The sequence below is a fragment of the Staurois parvus genome, unplaced genomic scaffold, assembly GCF_062004578.1.
Source record: "Staurois parvus isolate SC_StPar_1 unplaced genomic scaffold, SC_StPar_1.0 ptg000132l, whole genome shotgun sequence".
Lineage (NCBI taxonomy): Eukaryota > Metazoa > Chordata > Amphibia > Anura > Ranidae > Staurois > Staurois parvus.
In genome coordinates, this window is record NW_028317928.1 from 2,343,130 (window position 1) to 2,366,511 (window position 23,382).

At 42.3% G+C, this 23,382-nt stretch overlaps 2 protein-coding genes across 3 annotated transcripts in view; both read left to right on the plus strand.

Moving 5' to 3' along the window:
- Window positions 1-23,382, plus strand: part of LOC149466145 (uncharacterized) — a 132,165-nt gene that overhangs the window by 43,419 nt on the left and 65,364 nt on the right. The gene's annotated exons all lie outside the window — the stretch shown is intronic.
- Window positions 564-22,734, plus strand: LOC149466147 (uncharacterized). 2 transcript variants are annotated; one of them, XM_089672874.1, is made up of 8 exons: window positions 564-637; window positions 7,295-7,514; window positions 10,496-10,579; window positions 14,285-14,382; window positions 14,522-14,630; window positions 15,671-15,775; window positions 19,144-19,239; window positions 20,735-22,734. In XM_089672874.1, the coding sequence occupies exons 3-8, from the start codon at window positions 10,546-10,548 to the stop codon at window positions 21,130-21,132; spliced, it is 840 nt and encodes a 279-aa protein (XP_089529000.1). In that variant the 5' UTR covers window positions 564-637; window positions 7,295-7,514; window positions 10,496-10,545; the 3' UTR covers window positions 21,133-22,734. The 2 variants fall into 2 exon arrangements, with proteins under 2 accessions (XP_089529000.1, XP_089529001.1); XM_089672875.1 differs by lacking the exons at window positions 564-637; window positions 7,295-7,514 and having other exon boundaries at window positions 8,671-10,579.

Here is a 23,382-nt window from a genome sequence, read left to right on the forward strand (position 1 = left end):
TTAAAGCTTGTAGGAGGAGTTTTCTGTAATGATCTCCTGATTCCCTCATCCAGCCCACAGAGTGCTGTGACCACCAACCTTCTCTCTTCCCATAAGAAGGGATCTTTTGACTTTTTACCAGCAGAGAAAACATTAGCTGTCAGTTTCTTTTTTTTCCACAAGATGGCGACCACCCTCCCTGATTTTATTTCCATCTGCGCAAGCGCTCAGTATCCATAGCAACCGGGCACATCTGGACGGCCAGAGAACGCGATAGAGCTGGAGATGTGTCTCTGCCTATAGGGAAAACCCCGCCCACTGGGCTGCTGTGATCAACCAATAGAGGGCAAATCTCCACAATATCTCCTTTCAGATGTGAGGCGGCCATTTTCTCGTAGAGCAGAAGAGAACAAATTTCATACAATTTTTGCACATATAAAATAATTAAGGGTTATCATTCCTATTATTATTGTATTACTGTTTTTCATTCTATATATTAATATGATACAAATTATTTTATTATGTAGCGAAGGAAGTTGGGATAAGGGAAGGAATCTAAGTGGCCATTTTGTTGTAGCTCAGAAGGCATATAGAAGCATCATTAAGAGACTTCCTGGTGTGGGTGCAGGACAGAGAATGGATGCTCAATGAAAAGGAGGTAATAATAATAATAATAATGTCTTCTTATTATGAGAGAAGGGGGTCCCAGCACTGAGTGTGGACTGGGTGGGTCACCTCCTCTAATCCCCATCTTCCTGCAAGTCCTCTGATATGTAGAACATTAGATGGTCAGCTCCTCTGCCAGTGCTGAGGATGATGGCGCTGGGGGCGTCTTCTCCAGAATGCGGCAACTAATATTCTGTTTGTATAATCAATCCATAATTGCAAATGGTGATCAGTCATCTGTATTTTTTTTTAAGATCACCCGCATTGCCTGTCGTGTGTATGTTTATGTTCATAAGTGGAGAGCATGAAGATTTTTTTAATCCCTAAAGTCTGCCCTGGATAGGCCCTGCCCCTCCATCCTCCGGCACTGCCATTCTTGTGCATGCGCAGTTGTACCTACAGGGCTCTACCTGGTCTTTGGGCTCTGGCTAGAGATGGGAAAGCCTGGAAAAAAAAAAAAAAAAATTTTTTTCACTTTTTTCCAAAGCCTTTTTTTGTTTTGAAAAACGGAAAAAAAATGAGAGTGGAATGTGTTGTTTTAAAATGATAAATAATATATATATGACATGGTATTCACACTATATAACATGAAGACCTTCATGAAAGATTTATGAGATTTTATGTAAAGTCTTACATTATTGCAAGTTTTTTCAGCTGAAAACACGCAAATCCTGGAATACAATTCAAGTAACACTGTACTTCTCAATGCAGTTCTCAAACAAGAGATATATGCATTTCATATTTTATGGAATGAAATCGTGAGGACCAGAATGAAAGTGCAAGTAGCATTTCCCTCCGGAGTTCTCCTTCCAGAAACACTGATTCTGCTGCTTCTGGATCATCACAAATTTTATTAAACTACTGAATAGGCTGTACATTTATTTCAAGCATAATATTTTATAGACATTGTATTTCACCTTCCCAGTGTAACAGAATTACTTTCAATTTGTAAAACTACTCCACGCTGAATTTTTTCTTCTATTCAAACTATATATAATGAAGACCTTAATGAAAGATGTATGAGATTTTATGTAAAGTCTTAAATTATTGCAAGTTCTTTCAGCTGAAGACAAGCAAATCCTGGAATACAATTCAAGTAACACTGTACTTCTCAATGCAGTTCTCAAACAAGAGACATATGCATTTCTGCCACTAGGGGGCACTGCAGGGGAAAGGCTCCAGTTTATTTTGCTTGTGGGCTCCATCTTGTTCCTCCTACAGTTGGGTGTTTGTTGGGATACAGATGATGGTTTCTGCCCTCTCAGGCCTTCATTGACAGCTAAGAGGGTACATTTGTCTGACAAATCTTACCTTATTAACCTTTAAATGATTCCTATTAATGTTCTCCACCATCATAGCATAATGTTTACCTATAGTCTGGTCTAAGGATGCACCAACATCATTTTTTTTACTGGCATGTATGAGTACCGATACCTTTGCGGTACAATTTGAACCCATACAAAATGAATGGGCTCAAATCGCACTGCGATCTGCATGCGATTTGAACAGGAATGCTGTGTGATTCCTGTTCGAATCGCACGCTGTTTCCTGCACAGACATTAAAAATACGTTATGGAATGACATGGTGAGGATCAGAATGAAAGTGCAAGTAGCATTTCCCTCCGGAGTTCTCCTTCCAGAAACACTGATTCTGCTGGTTCTGGATCATCACAAATTTGATTAATGTTACTGAATGAGCTGTACTTTTATTTCAAGCATAGTATTTTATATACATTGTATTTCACCTTCTCAGTGTAACAGAATTACAGGCGTACCTCGGTTTACGAATTTAATGCGTTCTGCGGGACTTTTCGTATTGCGAAAATTTGTAAACCGAAATGCAGTTTCCCATAGGAATGCATTGAAAACCAATTAATCCGTTCCGGAGGTCAGAAAAAAGTCAAAAAAAGTTTTATCTATTCAAAACTCTTTATAAAGTACACTTTAAAGGCATGAATTTTGTACAGGGACATGATTGAAAATTAATTCATAGATGCATTGAAAACCAAATAATCCGTTCCGGAGGTCAAAGAAAAGTAAAAAAAAGTCTCATCTGTTCAAAACTCTTTATAAAGTGCACTTTAAAGGCATAAATACTGTACAGGGACATGATTAAAAAAAAATTCGTAAATGCATTGAAAACCAATTAATCCGTTCATATTGTGAAAAAATTTGTAAACCGAGCCATTATTTTCGATGGATTTTCATTCGTAAACCAATTGCATTAACCGAGGTGTTCGTAAACCGAGGTATGCCTGTACTTTCAATTTGTAAAACTACTCCACGCTAAATTTTTTTTTTCAGTTCTTCCAAAAATGTTAATTTTTTCTAGAAAAAAAAAACACAGAATTTTTTTTCTTCTTCTATGGCTTCCAAATTTCTGGAAATTTTACATTTCTAGTCCTGCAGAGCCTGATGACACATCTGCACATGTGCAAAAGACAGGAAAGGTTTTGGACTTTCCTGTTGCTAGTCTTTAGCGTGTGTGGGGAATTCATTGCATGCGCAGATGTCCAGCAGGCCTCTCGCGGTACGCGAGCACTGTGGCAAATCTGTGCACTCGGGGGTGGGGAGAATGTCTCACCTGGGCAAGAAAAACAGACGCGAAAGAGAAGGAGGCGGCAGCTAAGTGCAGTGGTTATATGCTGCGTTTATTGGCATGGGATAAAAAACACGCACAAGAAACAAGAAAGTAAAAAACTCATCTGTGGAAGGATATGAAGGCGCTCCTCTCCATCCTGCAGGTACTGCCGGTCATTCCCCTAGGACGCCATGGGTATGGGCTGGGATGGTAGGAAGCCATGTGACGTCATTTCCACCGGTGCGTTCCACGCTGGTTAGTGTGTACGCGTCCTTGTCCAGACGGCTTCCAACCATTCCAGCCTCATTTCTATGGTGTCCCGGAAGCTTGACTAGCCTACAAAGCTTCCTACCATTCCAGCCCATACCTGACAATTGTCAGTTAAAGTAATGCAGCGCCGTATCACAAAAAATGGCCTGGTCAGGAAGTGGGGGAAATCCTCTGGAGGGCAAGGGGTTAAAGCGATACTAAACTCCGAACCCTGCATTCACTATATCCGGTCTCCCCTGACCCCGCATTCACTATGTCCGTTCTCTCCGGACCCTTCATTCACTATATCCACTCTCCCCGGACCCTGCATTCACTATATCTGGTCTCCCCGGACCCTGCATTCACTATATCCGCTCTCCCCGGACCCTGCATTCACTATATCCGTTCTCCCCGGACCCTGCATTCACTATATCCGCTCTCCCCGGACCCTGCATTCACTATATCCGCTCTCCCCGGACCCTGCATTCACTGTATCTGGTCTCCCCGGGGCCTGCATTCACTATATCCACTCTCCCTGGACCCTGCATTCACTATATCCGCTCTCCCCGGACCCTGCATTCACTGTATCCGGTCTCCCCGGACCCTGCATTCACTATATCCGCTCTCCCTGGACCCTGCATTTACTATATCTGGTCTCCCCAGACCCTGCATTCACTATATCTGCTCTCCCCAGACCCTGCATTCACTATATCCGCTCTCTCCGGACACTGCATTCACTATATCCGCTCTCCCCGGACCCCGCATTCACTATATCTGGTCTTCCTGGACCCCGCATTCACTATATCCGCTCTCCCCGGACCCTGCATTCACTATATCTGGTCTTCCCGGACCCCGCATTCACTATATCCGCTCTCCCCGGACACTGCATTCACTATATCCGCTCTCCCCGGACCCCGCATTCACTATATCTGGTCTTCCCGGACCCCGCATTCACTATATCCGCTCTCCCCGGACCCTGCATTAACTATATCCGCTCTCTCCGGACACTGCATTCACTATATGCGGTCTCTCCGGACCCTGCATTCACTATATCCGCTCTCTCCGGACACTGCATTCACTATATCCGCTCTCCCCGGACCCTGCATGCACTATATCTGGTCTTCCCGGACCCCGCATTCACTATATCCGCTCTCCCCGGACACTGCATTCACTATATCTGCTCTCCCCGGACCCTGCATTCACTATATCTGGTCTTCCCGGACCCCGCATTCACTATATCCGCTCTCCCCGGACCCTGCATTCACTATATCCGGTCTCTCCGGACCCTTCATTCACTATATCCACTCTCCCTGGACCCTGCATTCACTATATCCGATCTCCCTGGACCCTGTATTCACTATATCTGCTCTCCCCGGACCCTGCATTCACTATATCCGCTCTCCACGGGCCCTGCATTCACTATATCCAGTCTCCCCGGACCCTGCATTCACTATATCCGGTCTCCCCGGACCCTGCATTCACTATATCCGGTCTTCCCTGGACCTAGCATTCACTATATCTGCTCTCCCCCGGACCCTGCATTCACTATATCCGCTCTCCCCAGACCCTGCATTCACTATATCTTGTCTCCCTGGACCCTGCATTCACTATATCCACTCTCCAAGGACCCTGCATTCACTATATCCGCTCTCCCCCGACCCTGCATTCACTATATCCATTCTCCCCGGACCCTGCATTCACTATATCCACTCTCCCCGGACCCTGCATTCACTATATCCGCTCTTCCCGGACCCTGCATTCACTATATCACGTCTCCCCGTACCCTGCATTCCCTATATCTGGTCTCCCCGGATCCTGCATTCACTATATCTGGTCTCCCCAGACCCTGCATTCACTATATCTGCTCTCCCCGGACCCTGCATTCACTATATCTGGTCTCCCCGGATCCCGCATTCACTATATCTGGTCTCCCCGGATCCCACATTCACTATATCTGCTCTCCCCGGACCCTGCATTCACTATATCCGGTCTCCCCAGACCCTGCATTCCCTATATCAGGTCTCCCCGGATCCTGCATTCACTATATCCGCTCTCCCCAGACCCTGCATTCACTATATCCGCTTTCCCCAGACCCTGCATTCACTATATCCAGACCAGAAGATGGAAATGTGATTATTTTAGTTAGTGGTGCACCGAAATGAAAATTCTGGTGCTGAAACCAAAAACGAAAATTCAGAAAACACTTGGGCAGTTTTTAAAAATTAATATATATTTTTCGGAAAAAAATACACTTTGGTTAAAAAAAAAAACCACAATATATACCCCAATTTTTTGTAAAATATGAAGGAGGATGTTACGGCAAGTAAATAAATACCCAACATGTCACGTTTTAAAATTGCACACGCTCGTGGAATGGCGTCAAACTGCGGTACTTAAAAATCTCCATAGGTGATGCTTTAAAAATTTCTACAGGTTAGCAGTGTAAAGTTACAGAAGAGGTCTAGTGTGAGAATTATTGCTCTTGCTCCGACGTTTGTGGCGATACCTCACCTGTGTGGTTTGAACACCGTTTACATATGTGGGCGTGGACTACGTATGCGTTCACCACTTCGTGCGAGCACGGGGGCAGTTTAAACTTTTTTTTTTTTTTACACTGTCCCTTTAAAAAAATTTTAATGACTTTTATTCCTATCACAAGAAATGCATGCATCCCTTGTGATAGAAATAATTAGTGACAGGTCCTCTTTATGGAGAGATATGGGGTCACTAAGACCCCACATCTCTCCTATGCAATGTAAAGCATTGGATCAAAAAGCATTGATCTAGTGCTTTAAAAAAAAAAAAAAGGCCTTGTTTACAAGATGCCGGAACCGGAAGTGACATCGCTGTGGTCAAGGGCATAGAGATGAGTGGAGGCCATCTTTCCTTCACTAATCTCTATGCCCAGCACCGGGATCGATGGTTTCTCAGGTAAGGCTGAGAACTACCAAGCGGTGGCGGCAGCGGCAGGTGGGCAGCAGTAAGGGGCGGAACCAGCGGGCAGGCAGCAGCGAAGAGGCAGGATATTTTTCAGCACCTGTATTGGTGCTTTTTTTCATATCGGCCAACGGCCGATAGGGGTTTTTTCGGCCAAAATGTTTCAGCCACCAAAATCTTGGTGCACCCCTAATTTTAGTAAATATAAACTGCTAAATACCTTTTCTTATCAACAGTATATAGCAGTCTTGTGGCTACTATCAGTGTCCAGCAGAGCACTAGTTAACGCTTGTAGGAGGAGTTTTCATCCTCCTCTGACTGTCCTATGAGGCTGCATGACCCCTGACCCTCTGGATAGTGCTGATCACATGCACCCTTGCCTGACCCTCTGTCTGGACAGTGCTGATTGTCCCTGTGCCGGTCACATGCTCTCTCCCAAAAAAATCTCTACCAGTACACACCAAACTGAGCATGTGCAGAGTGCTTCCTAGAGCTCTGTACTATCAGCAGATAGATTGGGGACACTAGAAGAAGGGGAGGATCAGAGAAGACAGAATCAATCAGCCTTTCTACAGAATGCGGAGGATTAATCCCTTAGGTTCCACAGTGGGTATAGCAAGCATGCTTTACTGCATATACAGACTGATTTTACTGTTGTGGGTTTAAATAAAAGACAGTTTTGTGGCACGGTCAGTCATATTTTCAGTTCCAATGCCAAAATTTCAGTATTTCTGCCAGGGGTTGCAAACTTTTGAGCACAACTGTACAACTAAGGCTGTGTAAATAGCTTCCCTTTGGCCTTGTAAATGTTATGTATGGTTTTATATATTGGTTGGAGTAATTGTTAATCCTGCCAATTTCTCTCTCACTTTCCTTTAACAGGGTGACTATGCTATCCGGCAGCTCTCATTATCTCTCGCCATCCCACCAGTTGTTATCCAATCTGTTGCAGTCAGTGCCCCCTGCTGCGTGACTGACAGTTGCTCTAACCATTCGACAGCCAAGATTGGGAGTTCCTGTAACGGTAACCGCCACTTATGCTGGACAGCTTGGCTTGTTAAAGGAAGAGGAAAAATAACAGATCTACTGACAGGATCAACAGGTAATAAAACCGTTTTTGGGGGGTTTAACAGACCTTTTTAGGCTGGTTGTCAAAGGGATTCAAGACACATTGGTTTGCATCGCTGCCTGATCTGACAATGATGCAGGCGGGCATACATTATTTCTCAAAAGAGGTGCAGAGCACTGAGCGATCAAAGAGAGGGAAAAGTTAAAGAGAACTAACAGAAAGATAATGGATCAAAAAAGAGGACAGAGTGCAATGTGAACATGCAAGGGGATAGAGAAGGCTGTGTGTGATGTGATTATGGACCATTATGAGAATAGCTAGAGATGGGATGAGCATGGTTGGAAAGCACAGCAAGCTGGGAGGGAGGAAGTTATAGCAACAGATGATCCTGAGAGAGGAGTTATGCAGGCCATAGACGGTTAGTTTTTCGTCCGAAAAAATAATCGGCCGATTTTCGCAGTGTTAGTGGGGCAATGTCATTGGCCAATTTTTGCAGTTCCTATAAATTTCTCTTATCGGTCATGCTGGAAAATTTGTGAAAATTTTCGCAATCATTGGTTGCAACAGAGTGACCGATGTTTCGTTTTTCGGACAAAAAATCGGCCAATAAATGAGCCATCTATGGCCTGCATTACAGCTAAGTGTACCTAAATGACAGTTGTGCTCAAAAAATTTGCCTCCCCTGGCAGAAATCATGAAATTTTGGCACTTATATTGAAAATATGACCGATCATGCCACAAAACTGTCTTTTATTTAACCACTTCAAGTCCAGAGACTTTCACCCCCTTCCAGTCCAGGCCAATTTTCAGCTTTCAGTGCTATCACACTCTGAATGACAATTGCGCGGTCATGCAACACTGTACCCATATACATTTTTTAGCATTTTTTTGAGACAGATACAATTTTTTTTGGGTGGTATTTATTCACCACTGGGATTTTAATTTTTTTGCTATATAAATGAAAAAGTCCAAACATTTTGAAAAAAAAAAGTGTTTTTCTTCTAAAATTTGAAAATAAATAATCTTTCTTCATAAATCTTGGCCAAAATGTATTCATCTATCTTTAGTATTAAAAAAAATAACCCAAATTAGTTTATAACCAAAAATTATAATTTTTCTACATTTTTTTTCTTTATCATCTTTAGTTTTTTTTTTTTTATATTATTATTTATGTTTTTTTTTTTTAACATACCGTTACCCTAGCAGTACAGTGTCACCATGGTGACACTGTACTACTTGTGGGGTGTGATGAATATTTTTTTTTTACACTGATTGCTTTTACACCCATAAAGGCTGTAAAAGCAATAATTTCTCCTTCTCTCTGGCTGCATTCTTGCAGCCATTGAGAAATACTGTGAGAGCAGTGATTGGTCACAGCTTGTCGCATGGTACAAGGCTGTTGTGAATAGCCCTGTACCATGTGATCTCTCTGATCATTCACAGATTTCACACGTAGTAAGCAATGATGTGAGAAGTGACATCTTGCTTACTACTCTGCATGTGATCACTGATTGGCCAATCAGTGATCACATGATCGGGACCTCGCAGAGAGGTCCCGTATGACGATCGGTGTTCCACTGTGTATGGAGGACACAGCGGGCACCGGAGGCAGGGAATGTGGGGGCCGTTTATAAACGGTGACCCACTTCCGCACTGCTTCCATCCAGCTGTTTATGTACATGGACCGGACGGGAAGTGGTTAAGGATAGTGATTATATGAAGCCATTTATTATCAAATAGTTGTTTGGCTCCTTTTATCATAATGATAATAGAAATCACCCAAATGGCCCGGATCAAAAGTTTCCCTCCCCTGAAATGTTTGGCCTTGGTACAGACATAAAAAGGGACATACACAGGTTAAAATGGCAATTAAATATTAGTTTCCCACTTATGTGATTTTTAAACTGATATTAGTGTCTGTGTATAAACAGTCAATGAGTTTGTTTGCTCTCATGTGGCTACACTGATCAGGCTAGATACTGAGCTATGGGGAGCAGAAAAGAACTGTTAAAAGACCAGCGTAACAAAGTAATGGAACTTTATAAAGATAGAAAAGGATATAAAAAGATATCCAAAGCCATGAATATACCAGTCAGTACTGTGCAATCACTTATTAAGAAGTGGAAAATTCGGGGATCTCTTGATACCAAGCCAAGGTCAGCTAGACCAAGAAAGCCACAACTGCCAGAGGAATTGTTCAGGATACAAAGAAAAACCAACAGGTAACCCCAGGAGAAATACAGGCTGCTCTGGAAAAAGACGCTGTGATTTTTTTTAAGAAGCACAATCTAACGACACTTGAACAAAAATGAGCTGCATGGTCGAGTTGCCAGAAAGAAGCCTTTACTGCACCATTGGTACAGAAAAGCCCAGTGAGGCGTGCCAAGATGTTGTTGGGCATATTGTAACCCGGCTTTTTTTTTGTGGCATTAGCTCAGTAATGGCTCCTTTCTTGCAACTCAACCATACAGCTCATTTTTGTTTAAGTATCGTTGTGTTGTGCTCCTTGTCCTCTGTGCTCTCATTTGGGCAGTTTAACACCTTTCCACTGTAGGCCCTTCTTCCCCAGACACTGTATGCAGGTTTGTTGCAATGTGAACTGTTTTTCAGCTTCACTTAGACTTCTGCTAACATCTGGCTCTCTCTCCTTCCCTCTGTGATTGCTGTTCTTCTTTGCCATCCATAGCTGTTCTCTTGTCTGCTCATTTTTCATCTATTCCATCTATGCCCACCCTCATGTGGTAGATGATATAAAGTATATTCAAGATCCTTAGATTAATGATTCAGTTTGGTTAGGCCAGGAACTGAGACATCCTCAGGTGCCCACTAATCAAAGGGTATATTGAAAGACACAAGAACCTCTCACTATGAAGAAAGGTAGGAGACTTGGTTTCTTCCAAAGCATACATGAGTAGAGGCTATTCGGGGCTGGATAGTGTCTTCGCAAAGTGCACAGCAAGGTTAACTTTTAATCTGTAACAGTGTGAAATTTATAATCCATCTTTTATTCTGAGTTTGGAGAAAGGAGCACTTAGAAGAACAAAAGGTTGTGTAGAAGGACGTCATGATGGAGAACCATTCACCCGTCACATCACCGGGTAAGAGGAGACTTATTTCTTGTATTGAGGATCTACAGTCAGGTCCATAAATATTGGGACATTGACACAATTCTAACATTTTTGGCTCTATACATCACCACAATGGATTTGAAATGAAACAAACAAGATGTGCTTTAACTGCAGACTGTAAGCTTTAATTTGAGGGTATTTACATCCAAATCAGGTGAACGGTGTAGGAATTACAACAGTTTGCATATGTGCCTCCCACTTATTAAGGGACCAAAAGTAATGGGACAATTGGCTTCTCAGCTGTTCCATGGCCAAGTGTGTGTTATTCCCTCATTATCCCAATTACAATGAGCAGATAAAAGGTCCAGAGTTCATTTCAAATGTGCAATTTGCATTTGGAATCTGTTGCTGTCAACTCTCAAGATGAGATCCAAAGAGCTGTTACGATCAGTGAAGCAAGCCATCATTAGGCTGAAAAAACAAAACAAACCCATCAGAGAGATAGCAAAAACATGTTGTGGGCTTTTGAATCATGTCTCAAGAATATGACTTTTATCAAGACATAATGTTATATAGCAAACAGCTCAGCAGAACCGGATGTTAAGAGTTAATTTTGTCTTGGTTAAACCTTCAAGAATTCTAGTTAAAAAAATGAAGAGAACAGGGAATTAAGACTTTTCCAAGACAATGGGATGTTTGACTGTCAACAAGGACTATTTGTATATGGAAGTGAGAAGAATGCATCTACAGAAAGTCAAACACATAGGACTCTGACTTGTAAACATTTCAACAATAATGAGACGGGAACTCAACTGTTTGAAAGCTTAACCAAAACCTGTAGAGTGTGATGAACCAACAAACCTCTGAAACTATTACTATCTACTATTGTTCACCAAGGGTGAAAGCATTAACAATTGTTTACTATGAGTCCGATACAAGGGCTAGGCAAACAGAGATTTTTTCCCTACAACAGAGGAAATGTTGATGCTGAAACCAAGGGGTGAAATTCAGGACATTTAAGTTTAAAAGTTCACTGTATATCATTACAAAAATGTACTACAAAAACAGATTATGAATAAGATGTCATAGACTTTAAACACCACTAAATACTCAGCAATGGGAACTATATATCACTAACTTGAGTATTGAGATGATGGGAAGTAAGATGTATTATAAACTAGCATTAGTTACATGTCTTATCAGGAAACAAACAGGATGATACTTCAAGGAGGAATAACCGAATATACACCTATATTCCATGGTCCCTATTTAGAATATCATAGGTATGATCACTGCTATATCTGGATAGAGCCGTATATTTTATTCCTGAAATTACCTGAAGATTCCACCCAAGGTATGAGTCATCTCAAATGCTCACATTGTTCTGTGATACATGACCGCCACCTGGCGGGCAGGTGAGAAATAGCTTATGTACACACATTTCTCAACTAGCCAATCAGGAAGCCTGGTGGGAAGGTATCTTAGAACAATGGACTAGTGGATATAAAAAGCCCATGTGCTGTAACATAAAAAAAAACCTCATGAAAAAGAAGAACCCTCATAAGACCTCCTGGAAAGACCTGACATCTGAAGAAGATCTCTGCTGAAATAACTACTCTTCCATCTTTTCAAACTTCCTAAACTTTAAACCTCTAAACTTATAACTTCCTACATTCTCCCCTATTGAATCTCTCACTTGCCTATATATCAGTCTAAAGGCGTTCCACTGCCAGCTAAATCCACGGGAGAGTTGCCTAGTCTGACGTCCGGGTGTGGTGAGATGTTTATTTGATTTGTATTAATTACTTTCTCTGTTGTGTAGAATCATAAAAATTACCGTAGTGTATTACAACAATATTGGATAGTTAGATATATGTAGTCAGATACTGTGTTACTGTTAAAAAAATTGTTTATTGCCATATTATAAATTTTTCCATATTTCATAATTTATTGAATATTAATAACCAGAGTATCATATATCAAGGGCTTACTTCTTGCAAGCCTATGGCCACGGCATGTAAGAATATAACCTTTGAGATATTCGAAATTATTAATTATTAATAAATTTAATAAATATCATATCATTTAAATTTGTGATTGATGTAATTAGTTAGAGACCTTATTATTGTGTCTTACATTGGTAGGATATATTTTTGATTGTGTGTACCAATATTCATTTATCACCAGTCTTTTGTGTTTTGTGTTAATATATATATAATTTTTGTACATAAATAAATTTTTATATTTATCTATTATAAGGCAAATTTTGTGTGTATGGTACGAAATCATATTGGCTAAAAGAATTCAAGGTATAATAATAAGTGGTGATCAAATTATCAAGGTGTCCAAATTATTGGTTTACTAAATATTTGCCGTATTTTAACGGCTGGAGGCACTGTAATATTTCATCTAAGGGAAAGGGACACGCCCTTTATAAATAATATATATCCTTACATAAACCACCACATTAGGCGTGGCCAAAACAACTGTTTAGGACATTCTTAAAAAGAAGGAACGCACCGGTGAGCTCAGCAACACCAAAGGACCCGGAAGACCACGGAAAACAACTGTGGTGGATGAGCGAAGAATTCTTTCCCCGGTGAAGAAAACACCCTTCACAACAGTTGGCCAGATGAAGAACACTCTCCAGGAGGTAGGTGTATGTGTCAAAGTCAACAATCAGGAGAAGACTTCACCAGACTGAATACAGAGGGTTCACCACAAGATGGAAACCATTGGTGAGCCTCAAAAACAGGAAGGCCAGATTAGAGTTTGCCAAACGACATGTAAAAAAGCCTTCACAGTTCTGGAACAACATCCTATGGACAGATGAGACCAAGATCAACTTGTACCAGAGTGATGGGAAGAGAAGAGTATGGAGAAGGAAAGGAACTGCTCATGATCCTAAGCATACCACCTCATCAGTGAAGCATGGTGGTGGTAGTGTCATGGCGTGGGCATGTATGGCTGCCAATGGAACTGGTTCTCTTGTATTTATTGATGATGTGACTGCTGACAAAAGCATCAGGATGAATTGTGAAGTGTTTCGGGAATATTATCTGCTCATATTCAGCCAAATGCTTCAGAACTCATTGGACGCCGCTTCACAGTGCAGATGGACAATGACCCAAAGCATACTGCAAAAGCAACCAAAGAGTTTTTTAAGGGAAAGAAGTGGAATGTTATGCAATGGCCAAGTCAATCACCTGACCTGAATCCGATTGAGCATGCATTTCACTTGCTGAAGACAAGACTGAAGGGAAAATGCCCCAAGAACAAGCAGGAACTGAAGACAGTTGCAGTAGAGGCCTGGCAGAGCATCACCAGGGATAAAACCCAGTGTCTGGTGAGGTCTATGCGTTCCAGACTTCAGGCTGTAATTGACTGCAAAGGATTTGCAACCAAGTATTAAAAAGTGAAAGTTTGATTTATGATTATTATTCTGTCCCATTACTTTTGGTCCCTTAACAAGTGGGGGGCACATATCCAAACTGTTGTAATTCCTACACTGTTCACCTGATTTGGATGTAAACACCCTCAAATTAAAGCTGACAGTCTGCAGTTAAAGCACATCTTGTTCGTTTCATTTCAAATCCATTGTGGTGGTGTATAGAGCCAAAAATGTTAGAATTGTGTCCATGTCCCAATATTAATGGACCTGACTGTAGATACACACGTCCTCTGATATAAAGACATAGAAACAATGGATTCAGTCAGTGTGTGTGTTTCCTACAGATGGATCCAGTAATGGGAACCCACCAGAGAGATGTCCAAGTCCTCTGTATTCCTTGGATTCAATTCAGGAACGTAGCACTATCCTGCGCTGTTACCAGGTAGGAGAAACTGAGGTTTCTGTAGCAAGTTACATTGTATATTTTCTATATAATCTTTCTGGGGCCTTTCTAGGTCTTTTATATTGTTTTGTTTAATCTCAGATAATACATTGTTCCATTCTATTTTTGTATTATTCAGTATAAAAGGTTGAAGCATATTACTGAAGTGAAAAAGGAAGCTAAATCGACGTCTTTAAAGGACGAAAAGCCATGTAAGGTGGAGGAAGTTCCTAGAAAGATCAGCCCAGGTGAGAAATAACCAGTAAATCCAGAGAGGAGTCCCAGATCCTCCTTGTTTAGTCAGTACAACAATCTCTTCTCCTCCCTCCTCTGTCAGTAGACAGTAATTGGGGGGGGGACAGTATGTGCCCAGTGGGGGGGGGGGGGGGTCAAGAGCCATCAGCCTCTATTAGACTCTGGCTCTCCTGCTCACATCATGTAATTGAAACGTGACCAGTCTCCCGCCACACACACTCTCTGGGGTCCCTCATACATCTCAGTACAGGGGGCTTTACTCTCATCTTTATTCACAGACACCGGAGACACTCAGAGAAGCATCCACACTGACAATGAAGAAAGTTTGAAGGCTAAAAGGCAGGCGGCCCAATACTTTTGGAAATATAGTGTATATATATTTATTGTGTTTCTAACCTGCTCTACCAGTTTTGGGGTTGGGTGTTGTGAAAGTCAGCGGGGCTTTTTCACTGTCTTGGAGGGTTCTGACTGAGGAAGAAGGAAGTCAATAAACGTCCTCCTTCCTGTTCAGTTCTCCAGCGATTCTTGCTTCTCTCCCTGATTCTCCACCTCTGGTCTGGAGAATGTGGGAGGGAGAATTGTCATAGAGATCACCATTGAGGTGCTGAGATTGCACCTTCATAACCTGGCTGTTTCTGTACATGCCAGTTGCAGATTCTCTGTGTGCTGAGATGATCTCTGCTGATCTCCTTAATTTCATAGACTGCTAATGAACCGAGATGAACTGTGATCATCAGGATTGCAGCTCTTCTCAGTTTCATAATGGGACACCTAAATCCAGAGAAGAGTCCCAGATCCTCCTTGTTCAGTCACTACAACAATCTCTTCTTCTCCCCTCTCCTCTGTCAGTAGACAGTAATGGGGGGACAGTATGTGCCCAGTGGGGGGGTCAGGAGCCATCAGCCTCTATTAGACTTCGGCTCTCCTTCTCACATCATGTCATTGAGACGTGACCAGTCTCCCCCCACACACACTCTCTGGGGTCTCTCATACATCTCAGTACAGGGGGCTTCACTCTCATCTTTATTCACAGACACCGGAGACACGAGAGAGACTCTGAGAAGCATCAAAGCTAAGGAGGAGGAAGAAGTAAAGGTGAAGATTAGAAATGAAGGAATTCCTCCAGGAATCAGCACAGGTGAGTAATAAATACTAAGGTGTCCGTTTATTAAGCAGCGGTACATGACTGCTGCCGAGTTCTCGAACATTCTCAGTGGGGATCACTGTCCTCTGAGTGCCTGTTTATGAAGCGGTCTAGATCTCCTTTTGAGGAGTGATGCGATCTGCAAATACTTCAAACTGTGGAGAATGCCAACTGTTACTGTAATCTTGCGAGACGTAGCCAGATTACAGTAACAGAAAATCCGTGAAACACAGAGATGTCTGTTTATTAATGTGGAACTTTAGTCAGAAGATTAAGTCCTGCTACATGACTTCAGGCTGGCCCCTTTTGCAGGTATAGCTATGTAAAACATTACAAATAAGTTCCTATACTGTTTAAAATCCAGCAATACACTGTCTTACCCTTCTCTGCACATGTTCAGTTGCTCTCCATTTTTAAGCACTGCCGAATTACTAGAGGCCGATCAGCTGACAGCCTTGAAGCGGAATTAAACCCTTCTATCCTTTACAGCCAAGGAAGTTGCTTCTGTTTGATCTGCAACTGTCATGGTGCTGCACATGTGATCAGTTATGACACCAGATATTTGATAGGTTGACAGTTTGGTTGAGGACACAAGCAAATGTGACAGTTAGCAATACTGGCATTCCAGGAATGTAACTGTTTTTGAAACCATTGTATCGGTGGGTTTAGTTCGACTTTATGGTTTATTGCTGTTCAGGGCTCTGGGCTTCAATAACACACTAGTTTTGGTAGCAGAATTATTAATGTGGAATACATGATCCCTTGCTAAAGAACATTATTTTTTATCAAGTTTTATGGGTAACGTTCCACTTTAAGCAGCGGTTAATTACCACTGCTGAGTTCACGGGCATTCTCAGAGGAGACTGCTCTCCTCAGTACCTCACATATCACTGCATAGTATTAATAAAATAATAAAATTAAAGTCCCCCTACACAAATAATATACAGTATCTCCCAGAAGTGAGTCCACACTTAGCTACAGATGCTCAGCTTCAGATCCTCAGAGAGTTCTTTGCCATGAGGTGCCATGTTGAACTTCCAGTGACCACTATGAGAGAGTGAGAGCGATAACACCAAATGTAACACACCCGCTCCCCATTTACACCTGAGACCTTGTAACACTAATGAGTCACATGACACCGGGGAGGGAAAATGTCTAATTGGGACCAATTTGGACCTTGTCACTTAGGGGTGGGCTCACTTTTGTTGCCAGCGGTTTAGACATTAATGGCGGTGTGTTGAGTTATTTTGAGTGGACAGCAAATTTACATGTTATACAAGCTGTACACTGACTACGTCACATTGTAGCAAAGTGTTATTTCTTCAGTGTTGTCACATGAAAAGATAGAATCAAATATTTACAAAAATGTGACGGGTAGACTCACTTCTGGGAGATACTGTATATATATATATATATATATATATATATATATACACACATACACACACACTATATATATATACACACACACTATATTGCCAGTATATTAACAGTATTGGTCCAGCCCTCCAGATCATTGGTGATCATCAGGTGTTCCAATCCCCTCCATGGCCACAGGTGTATACAATCAAGCCCCTAGGCATGCAGACTGCTACTACAAACATTGGTGAAAGAATGGGTCGCTCTCAGGAGCTCTGTGACTCCAAGCGTGGTCCCGTGATAGGTGGCCACCTGTGCAATAAGTCCATCCATGACATTTCCTGGCTACTAAATATTCCACACTCAACTGTTAGTGGGATTATAACAAAGTGGAAGCAACTGGGAACAACAGCAACTCAGCCACCAAGTGGTAGGCCACGTCACATGACAGAGCGGGGTCAGCGCATGCTGAAGCACACAGTGCGCAGAAGTCACCAACTGTCAGCAGAGTCAATAGCTAAAGACCTCCAAACTTGGTGTGGCCTTCAGATGAGCACAACAACAGTGCATAGAGAGCTTCATGGAATGGGTATCCATGGCCGAGCAGCTGCATCCAAGCCTTACATCACCAATTGCAATGCAAAGCGTCGGAAGCGTCTGGACTCTAGAGCAGTGGAGATGTGTTCTATGGAGTGACCAATCACGCTTTTCTGTCTGGCAATCTGATGGACGTGTCTGGGTTTGGCGGTTGCCAGGAGAACGGTACTTGCCTGACTGCATTGTGCCAAGAGTAAAGTTTGGTGGAGGGGGGATTATGGTGTGGGGTTGTTTTTCAGGGGTCGGGCTTGGCCCCCTAGTTCCAGTGAAGGGAACTCTTAAGGCATCAGCATACCAAGACATTTTGGACAATTTCATGCTCCCAACTTTGTGGGAAGAGTTTGGGGATGGCCCCTTCCTGTTCCAACATGACTGCGCACCAGTGCACAAAGCAAGGTCCATAAAGACATGGAGGAGCCAGTTTGGGTGGAGGAACTTGACTGGCCGGCACAGAGTCCTGACCTCAACCCCATAGAACACCTTTGAGATGAATTAGAGCAGAGACTGCGAGCCAGACCTCCTCCCCCGACATCAGTGCCTGACCCGACAAATGTGCTTCTGGAAGAATGGTCCAACCTTCCCATAGACACCCTCCTAAACCTTGTGGACGGCCTTCCCAAAAGAGTTGAAGCCATTATAGCTGCAAAGGGCAGGGCCAACTCAATATTGAACCCTACGGACTAAGACTGGGAGGCCATTAGAGTTCACGTGCATGTAACAGCAGGCCGACCAATACTTATGGCAATATAGTTTGTATATTTATTGTGTTTCTAACCTGCTCTACCAGTTTTGGGGTTGGGTGTTGTGAAAGTCAGCGGGGCTTTTTCACTGTCTTGGGGGGGTTTGACTGAGGAAGAAAGTCAATATATGTCCTCCTTCCTGTTCAGTTCTCCAGCGATTCTTGCTTCTCTCTCTGATTCTCCACCTCTGGGCTGGAGAATGTGGGAGGGAGAATTGTCACAGAGATCACCATTGAGGTGCTGAGATTTTACCTTCATAAGCTTGCTGGTTCTGTGCATGTCAGTTACAGATTTTCTGTGTGCTGAGATGATCTCTGCTGATCTCAGTTTCATAAACTGCTAATGAACCGAGATGAACTGTGATCATCAGGATTGCAGCTCTTCTCAGTTTCATAATGGGACACCTAAATCCAGAGAAGAGTCCCAGATCCTCCTTGTTCAGTCACTACAACAATCTCTTCTTCTCCCCCCTCCTCTGTCAGTAGACAGTAATGGGGGGACAGTATGTGCCCAGTGGGGGGGTCAGGAGCCATCAGCCTCTATTAGACTCCGGCTCTCCTCCTCACATCATGTCACTGAGACGTGACCAGTCTCCCCCCACACACACTCTCTGGGGTCTCTCATACATCTCAGTACAGGGGGCTTCACTCTCATCTTTATCCATAGACACCGGAAACACCAGAGAGACTCCGAGAAGTATCCAAGCTGACAATGAAGAAAGACGTTTGAAGGCTAAAAGGAAAATTTTAGAGATTGGCATGGGTGAGTAATAAACAATAAAAAAAACAAAATAAAACACAATTAAAAAAAAAAGACAACAAAAAAGTAACGTTCTCATTTTCAGTTATTGTTTTGCTTTCTTCCTTTGACAAAAACCTCATTTTTTACTAATATCTAAAGCAAGCCATAGATGATTTGATTTTCTTTTGCAGGAAAGAAAATCATTCAATTCCCCCATCAACACAGTCCGTGTTGACGGGGGAATCCCTCGCGCAGTGCTATTGTGATCTGCTGGTGGGGAGGCTTCCTGGCCGGCAAAGCACAATGATTACAGGCAGCCGCTGGGTTACGAACAAGATAGGTTCTGTAGGTTTGTTTTTAAAGCAGAGGTCCAGCCAAAATAGAAAAAAAAGCAGCTACAAAAACTGTAGCTGCTGACTTTTAAAAAAACAGACACTCACCTGTCCCTCGATCCTGTGGTGTCCTCACACCGTCCCTCCTGTGTCCCCGGCGCCAGCATCTTCAGTGTGGGCACCCGGCTGTGACATCTTGCGGCTTCACAGCCGGGTGCCCTCTGCGCATGCGCGAGTAGCGCTGTGCTTTGTGAATGGTCCCGTAATCTTCTGAGACCTGTCACGTGTCCCAGAAGACTACAGGGAGGACAACTTCCACTTCTGATCACGTACGTCACAGGTGTCAAACTGGTGGCCCTCCAGCTGTTGCCAAACTTTAAGTCCCATGAGGCAGGGAGTGAAGCCTTGAAGCAGGACTTCCCCTACTGGGTGGAGCTCCGCTTTAAGTCCCTGGTCACACTGGATGCAAATTGGCATGTGTTTTGCATGCCATGCGACTTGCAAATTGCATGCCAAGTCGCACCCTATTGTCCACAGTTAGAGCGGTCATATCGGTGCGGTTCCGACTTTGTCAGAGCCGCACCGATCTCTAAAGTAGTACATGAACCACTTTTGGTGATTTAATCCCCAAATACGGAAAGGTTTCTTCACAGTGAGAGCTGTGAAAATGTGGAATAGACTCCTTCAAGAGTTGGTTCTGGCCAGCTCAGTGGATTGCTGTAGGAAAGTCCTGGATTGTTTCTTGGATACACAGAATATAACTGGATATATTTTATAGGTAAAAGGATATATAGGTAAAGTAGATCCAGGGAATATCCGATTGCCTCTCGGGGGATCAGGAAGGAATTTTTCCCCTGCTGGAGCAAATTGGATTTGCTGGGTTTTTTTTGCCTTCCTCTGGATCAACTGTGAGTGTACAATTGTAACTTTTTTTTTGTTGGTTGAACCAGATGGACTTTTGTCTTTTTTCAGCCAGACTAACTATGTAACAGCCTGTACTGCTAGCGGCTTTAGCCGCCAGCAGTAATCACATGTAACTGGTGGTACCCAAGTCAATTAACTTGATTGACTTGGGTACAACCGGCCTGCCTATAGCTGGATCAAACCGCCCAACTGGCCCGTATTTAACCCATATCCTAACTGTCCTAAAGGGTGCTTCATTTACAATCATTTCTTTCCGGCAGATGGACGATACAGATGGTACAACACCGAAAAATATCCAGACAGTGAAATTGTAGATGATGACATCACAGCCTACGTGGCAAAAGAAAAGGCCATGGCGCCAAATCTTCAGGCAGTAGGCTACAAAGTGGAGAAGCCGTATTCATGTCCCGACTGCGGGAAACGCTTTACTCATGAAAAGTATCTCATCATACACTACAGGAGTCACTCGGGGGAGAAGCCGTTTTTTTGCGCTGAATGCGGGAAGAGTTTTCCGTACAGATCCAGCCTTGACAAACATAAGATAACTCACACAGCGGTGGGCGCCTTTCCTTGCCCGGAGTGTGGAAAACGTTTTCGCGCCGGATGGATTTTAGCTGCACATCAGCGAGTTCATTCAAGTGAAAATGTACATAGATGATCTATACGTCGTCTTTGCCTTCCCCATGAATTATGTCTTACCCTAGGTTCACACCTAAGCATTTTCTGCAGCGTTTTGCAGAAACGCAGCACAGTCCATTTAACATGACTTCCTATGTTCACACCTGTGCATTTTCACCCGTGCATTTTTTGGAAAGGGTGACTTTTGTGAACAAAAAAAGTTGCCTTTTTGGTTCTATAGGCTTCAATAATGCTGCAGAAAAGAATGTATTGCGTTTGTGCTGCGTTTTTGATGTATCTTGCATTTTAAATCTGAAACAAGAGAAAAAAAAAAAGCGACAAAAACGTAATGCAGAAACGGATCAAACACAACCTGCTTAGATGTGAACCTAGCCTTAAAGGGAATGTACGTAGACTTGTTTTGTATATAATTTTCCTTTTATTTATTATGGTCAGGGCAAAAAAAAAAAAATTTTGAGAAATATTTTTCTTGTCTGGTAAATATAAAATATTCCTTATGGATATTTTACATAGTTACATAATTAGTCTGGCTGAAAAAAGACAAAAGTCCATCTAGTTCAACCATTAAAAAAAAAAAAAAGCATGTATTGCGTTTGTGCTGCGTTTTTGATGAATCTTGCATTTTAAATCTGCCTAGCAACAAGAATAAAACAAAACCGGCAAAAACGCAATGCAGAAACGGCTCAAACGCAACCTGCTTAGGTGTGAACCTAGCCTTAAAGGGAATGTACGTAGTCTTGTTTTGTATATAATTTTCCTTTTATTTATTATGGTCAGGGCAAAAAAAATAAACTTTGAGAAATCTTTTTCTTGTCAGGTAAATATAAAATATTCCTTATGGATATTTTACATAGTTAGTTTGGCTGAAAAAAGACAAAAGTCCATCCAGTTCAACCATAAAAAAAAAAGCATGTATTGCATTTATGCAGCATTCTTGATGCATCTTGCATTTTAAATCTGCCTAGCAACAAGAAAAAAAAAAGCTGCAAAAACACAAGTGCAAAATGCAATGCAGAAACAGCTCAAACACAACCTGCCTAGGTGTGAACCTAGCCTTAAAGGAAATGTGCGTAGACTTGTTTTGTATATAATTTTCCTTTAATTTATTATGGTCGGGGCAAAAAAAAATAAATTTTGAGAAATATTTTTCTTGTTGGGTAAATATAAAATATTGCTGATGGATATTTTACATAGTTTCATAGTTAGTCTGGCTGGAAAAAGACAAAAGTCCATCCAGTTCAACCATAAAAAAAAAAGTTATAATCCTACATATTATGTGTTCACTTGAGCCAGCAGATGGAGCTTTAGGTTTCTTTTCACATGTTTTACTGTTTCTTTGAAAAACATGTTTATAGAGAGATGCTTAACCACTTGACCTCCAGAAGATTTACCACCCTTCACGACCAGGACATTTTGTTTTGCGATACGGCGCTGCGTTACTTTGACAATTGCACAGTCATGCACCGCTGTACATGAATAAAATTTCTGTCATTTTTTCCCCACAAATAGAGCTTTCTATTAGGGGTATTTAATCACCCTGGTTTTTTATTTTATAAAACCAAAACAATATTTTTTACTTTCTGCTATAAAACATATCCAATAAAAAAATAAAAAAATCAAATTTCTTCATAAATGTATTATTATTATTATACAGTATTTATATAGTGCCAACAGTTCGCTCAGCGCTGTACATTATAATGGGAGACAGTACACGAGACAGTAAAGTAACAATACAATGCGATATACGAGGGGTTCGAGGGCCCTGCTCCTTGGAGCTTACAATCTAGGAGGGAGGGGATAGTGGTACAGGAGGAAATAGCTGTGGGGGATGGAGTGGTAGGAAGAGTGGAGGAGATCGGCAAATAGCTGAGGGCGGGGTAGGCTTCCCTGAAGAGATGGGTTTTCAGAGTGCGCCTAAAGGTGAGGAGAGTAGGTGATAGTCTGATGGATTGGGATAGGGAGTTCCAGAGGATGGGGGAAGCCCTGGAGAAGTCCTGGAGAGGGGCATGGGAGGAGGAGACCAGGGAGCTAGAGAGTAGGAGGTCTTGTGAGGAACGGAGAGTACGTTTTGGGTGGTGATGTAGTTTGGGGCAGTATTATGAATAGCTTTGTACGTCAATGTTAGCATTTTGAATTTTATCCGTTGGGCAATCGGAATTTAGGCCACGTATTTTTGGTAAAAAAAAATCCCAATAAGTGTTTATTAATTGGTTTGCGAAAAAGATATAGCATCTACAAATGGCTGTATATATACTGGATTTTTATTTTA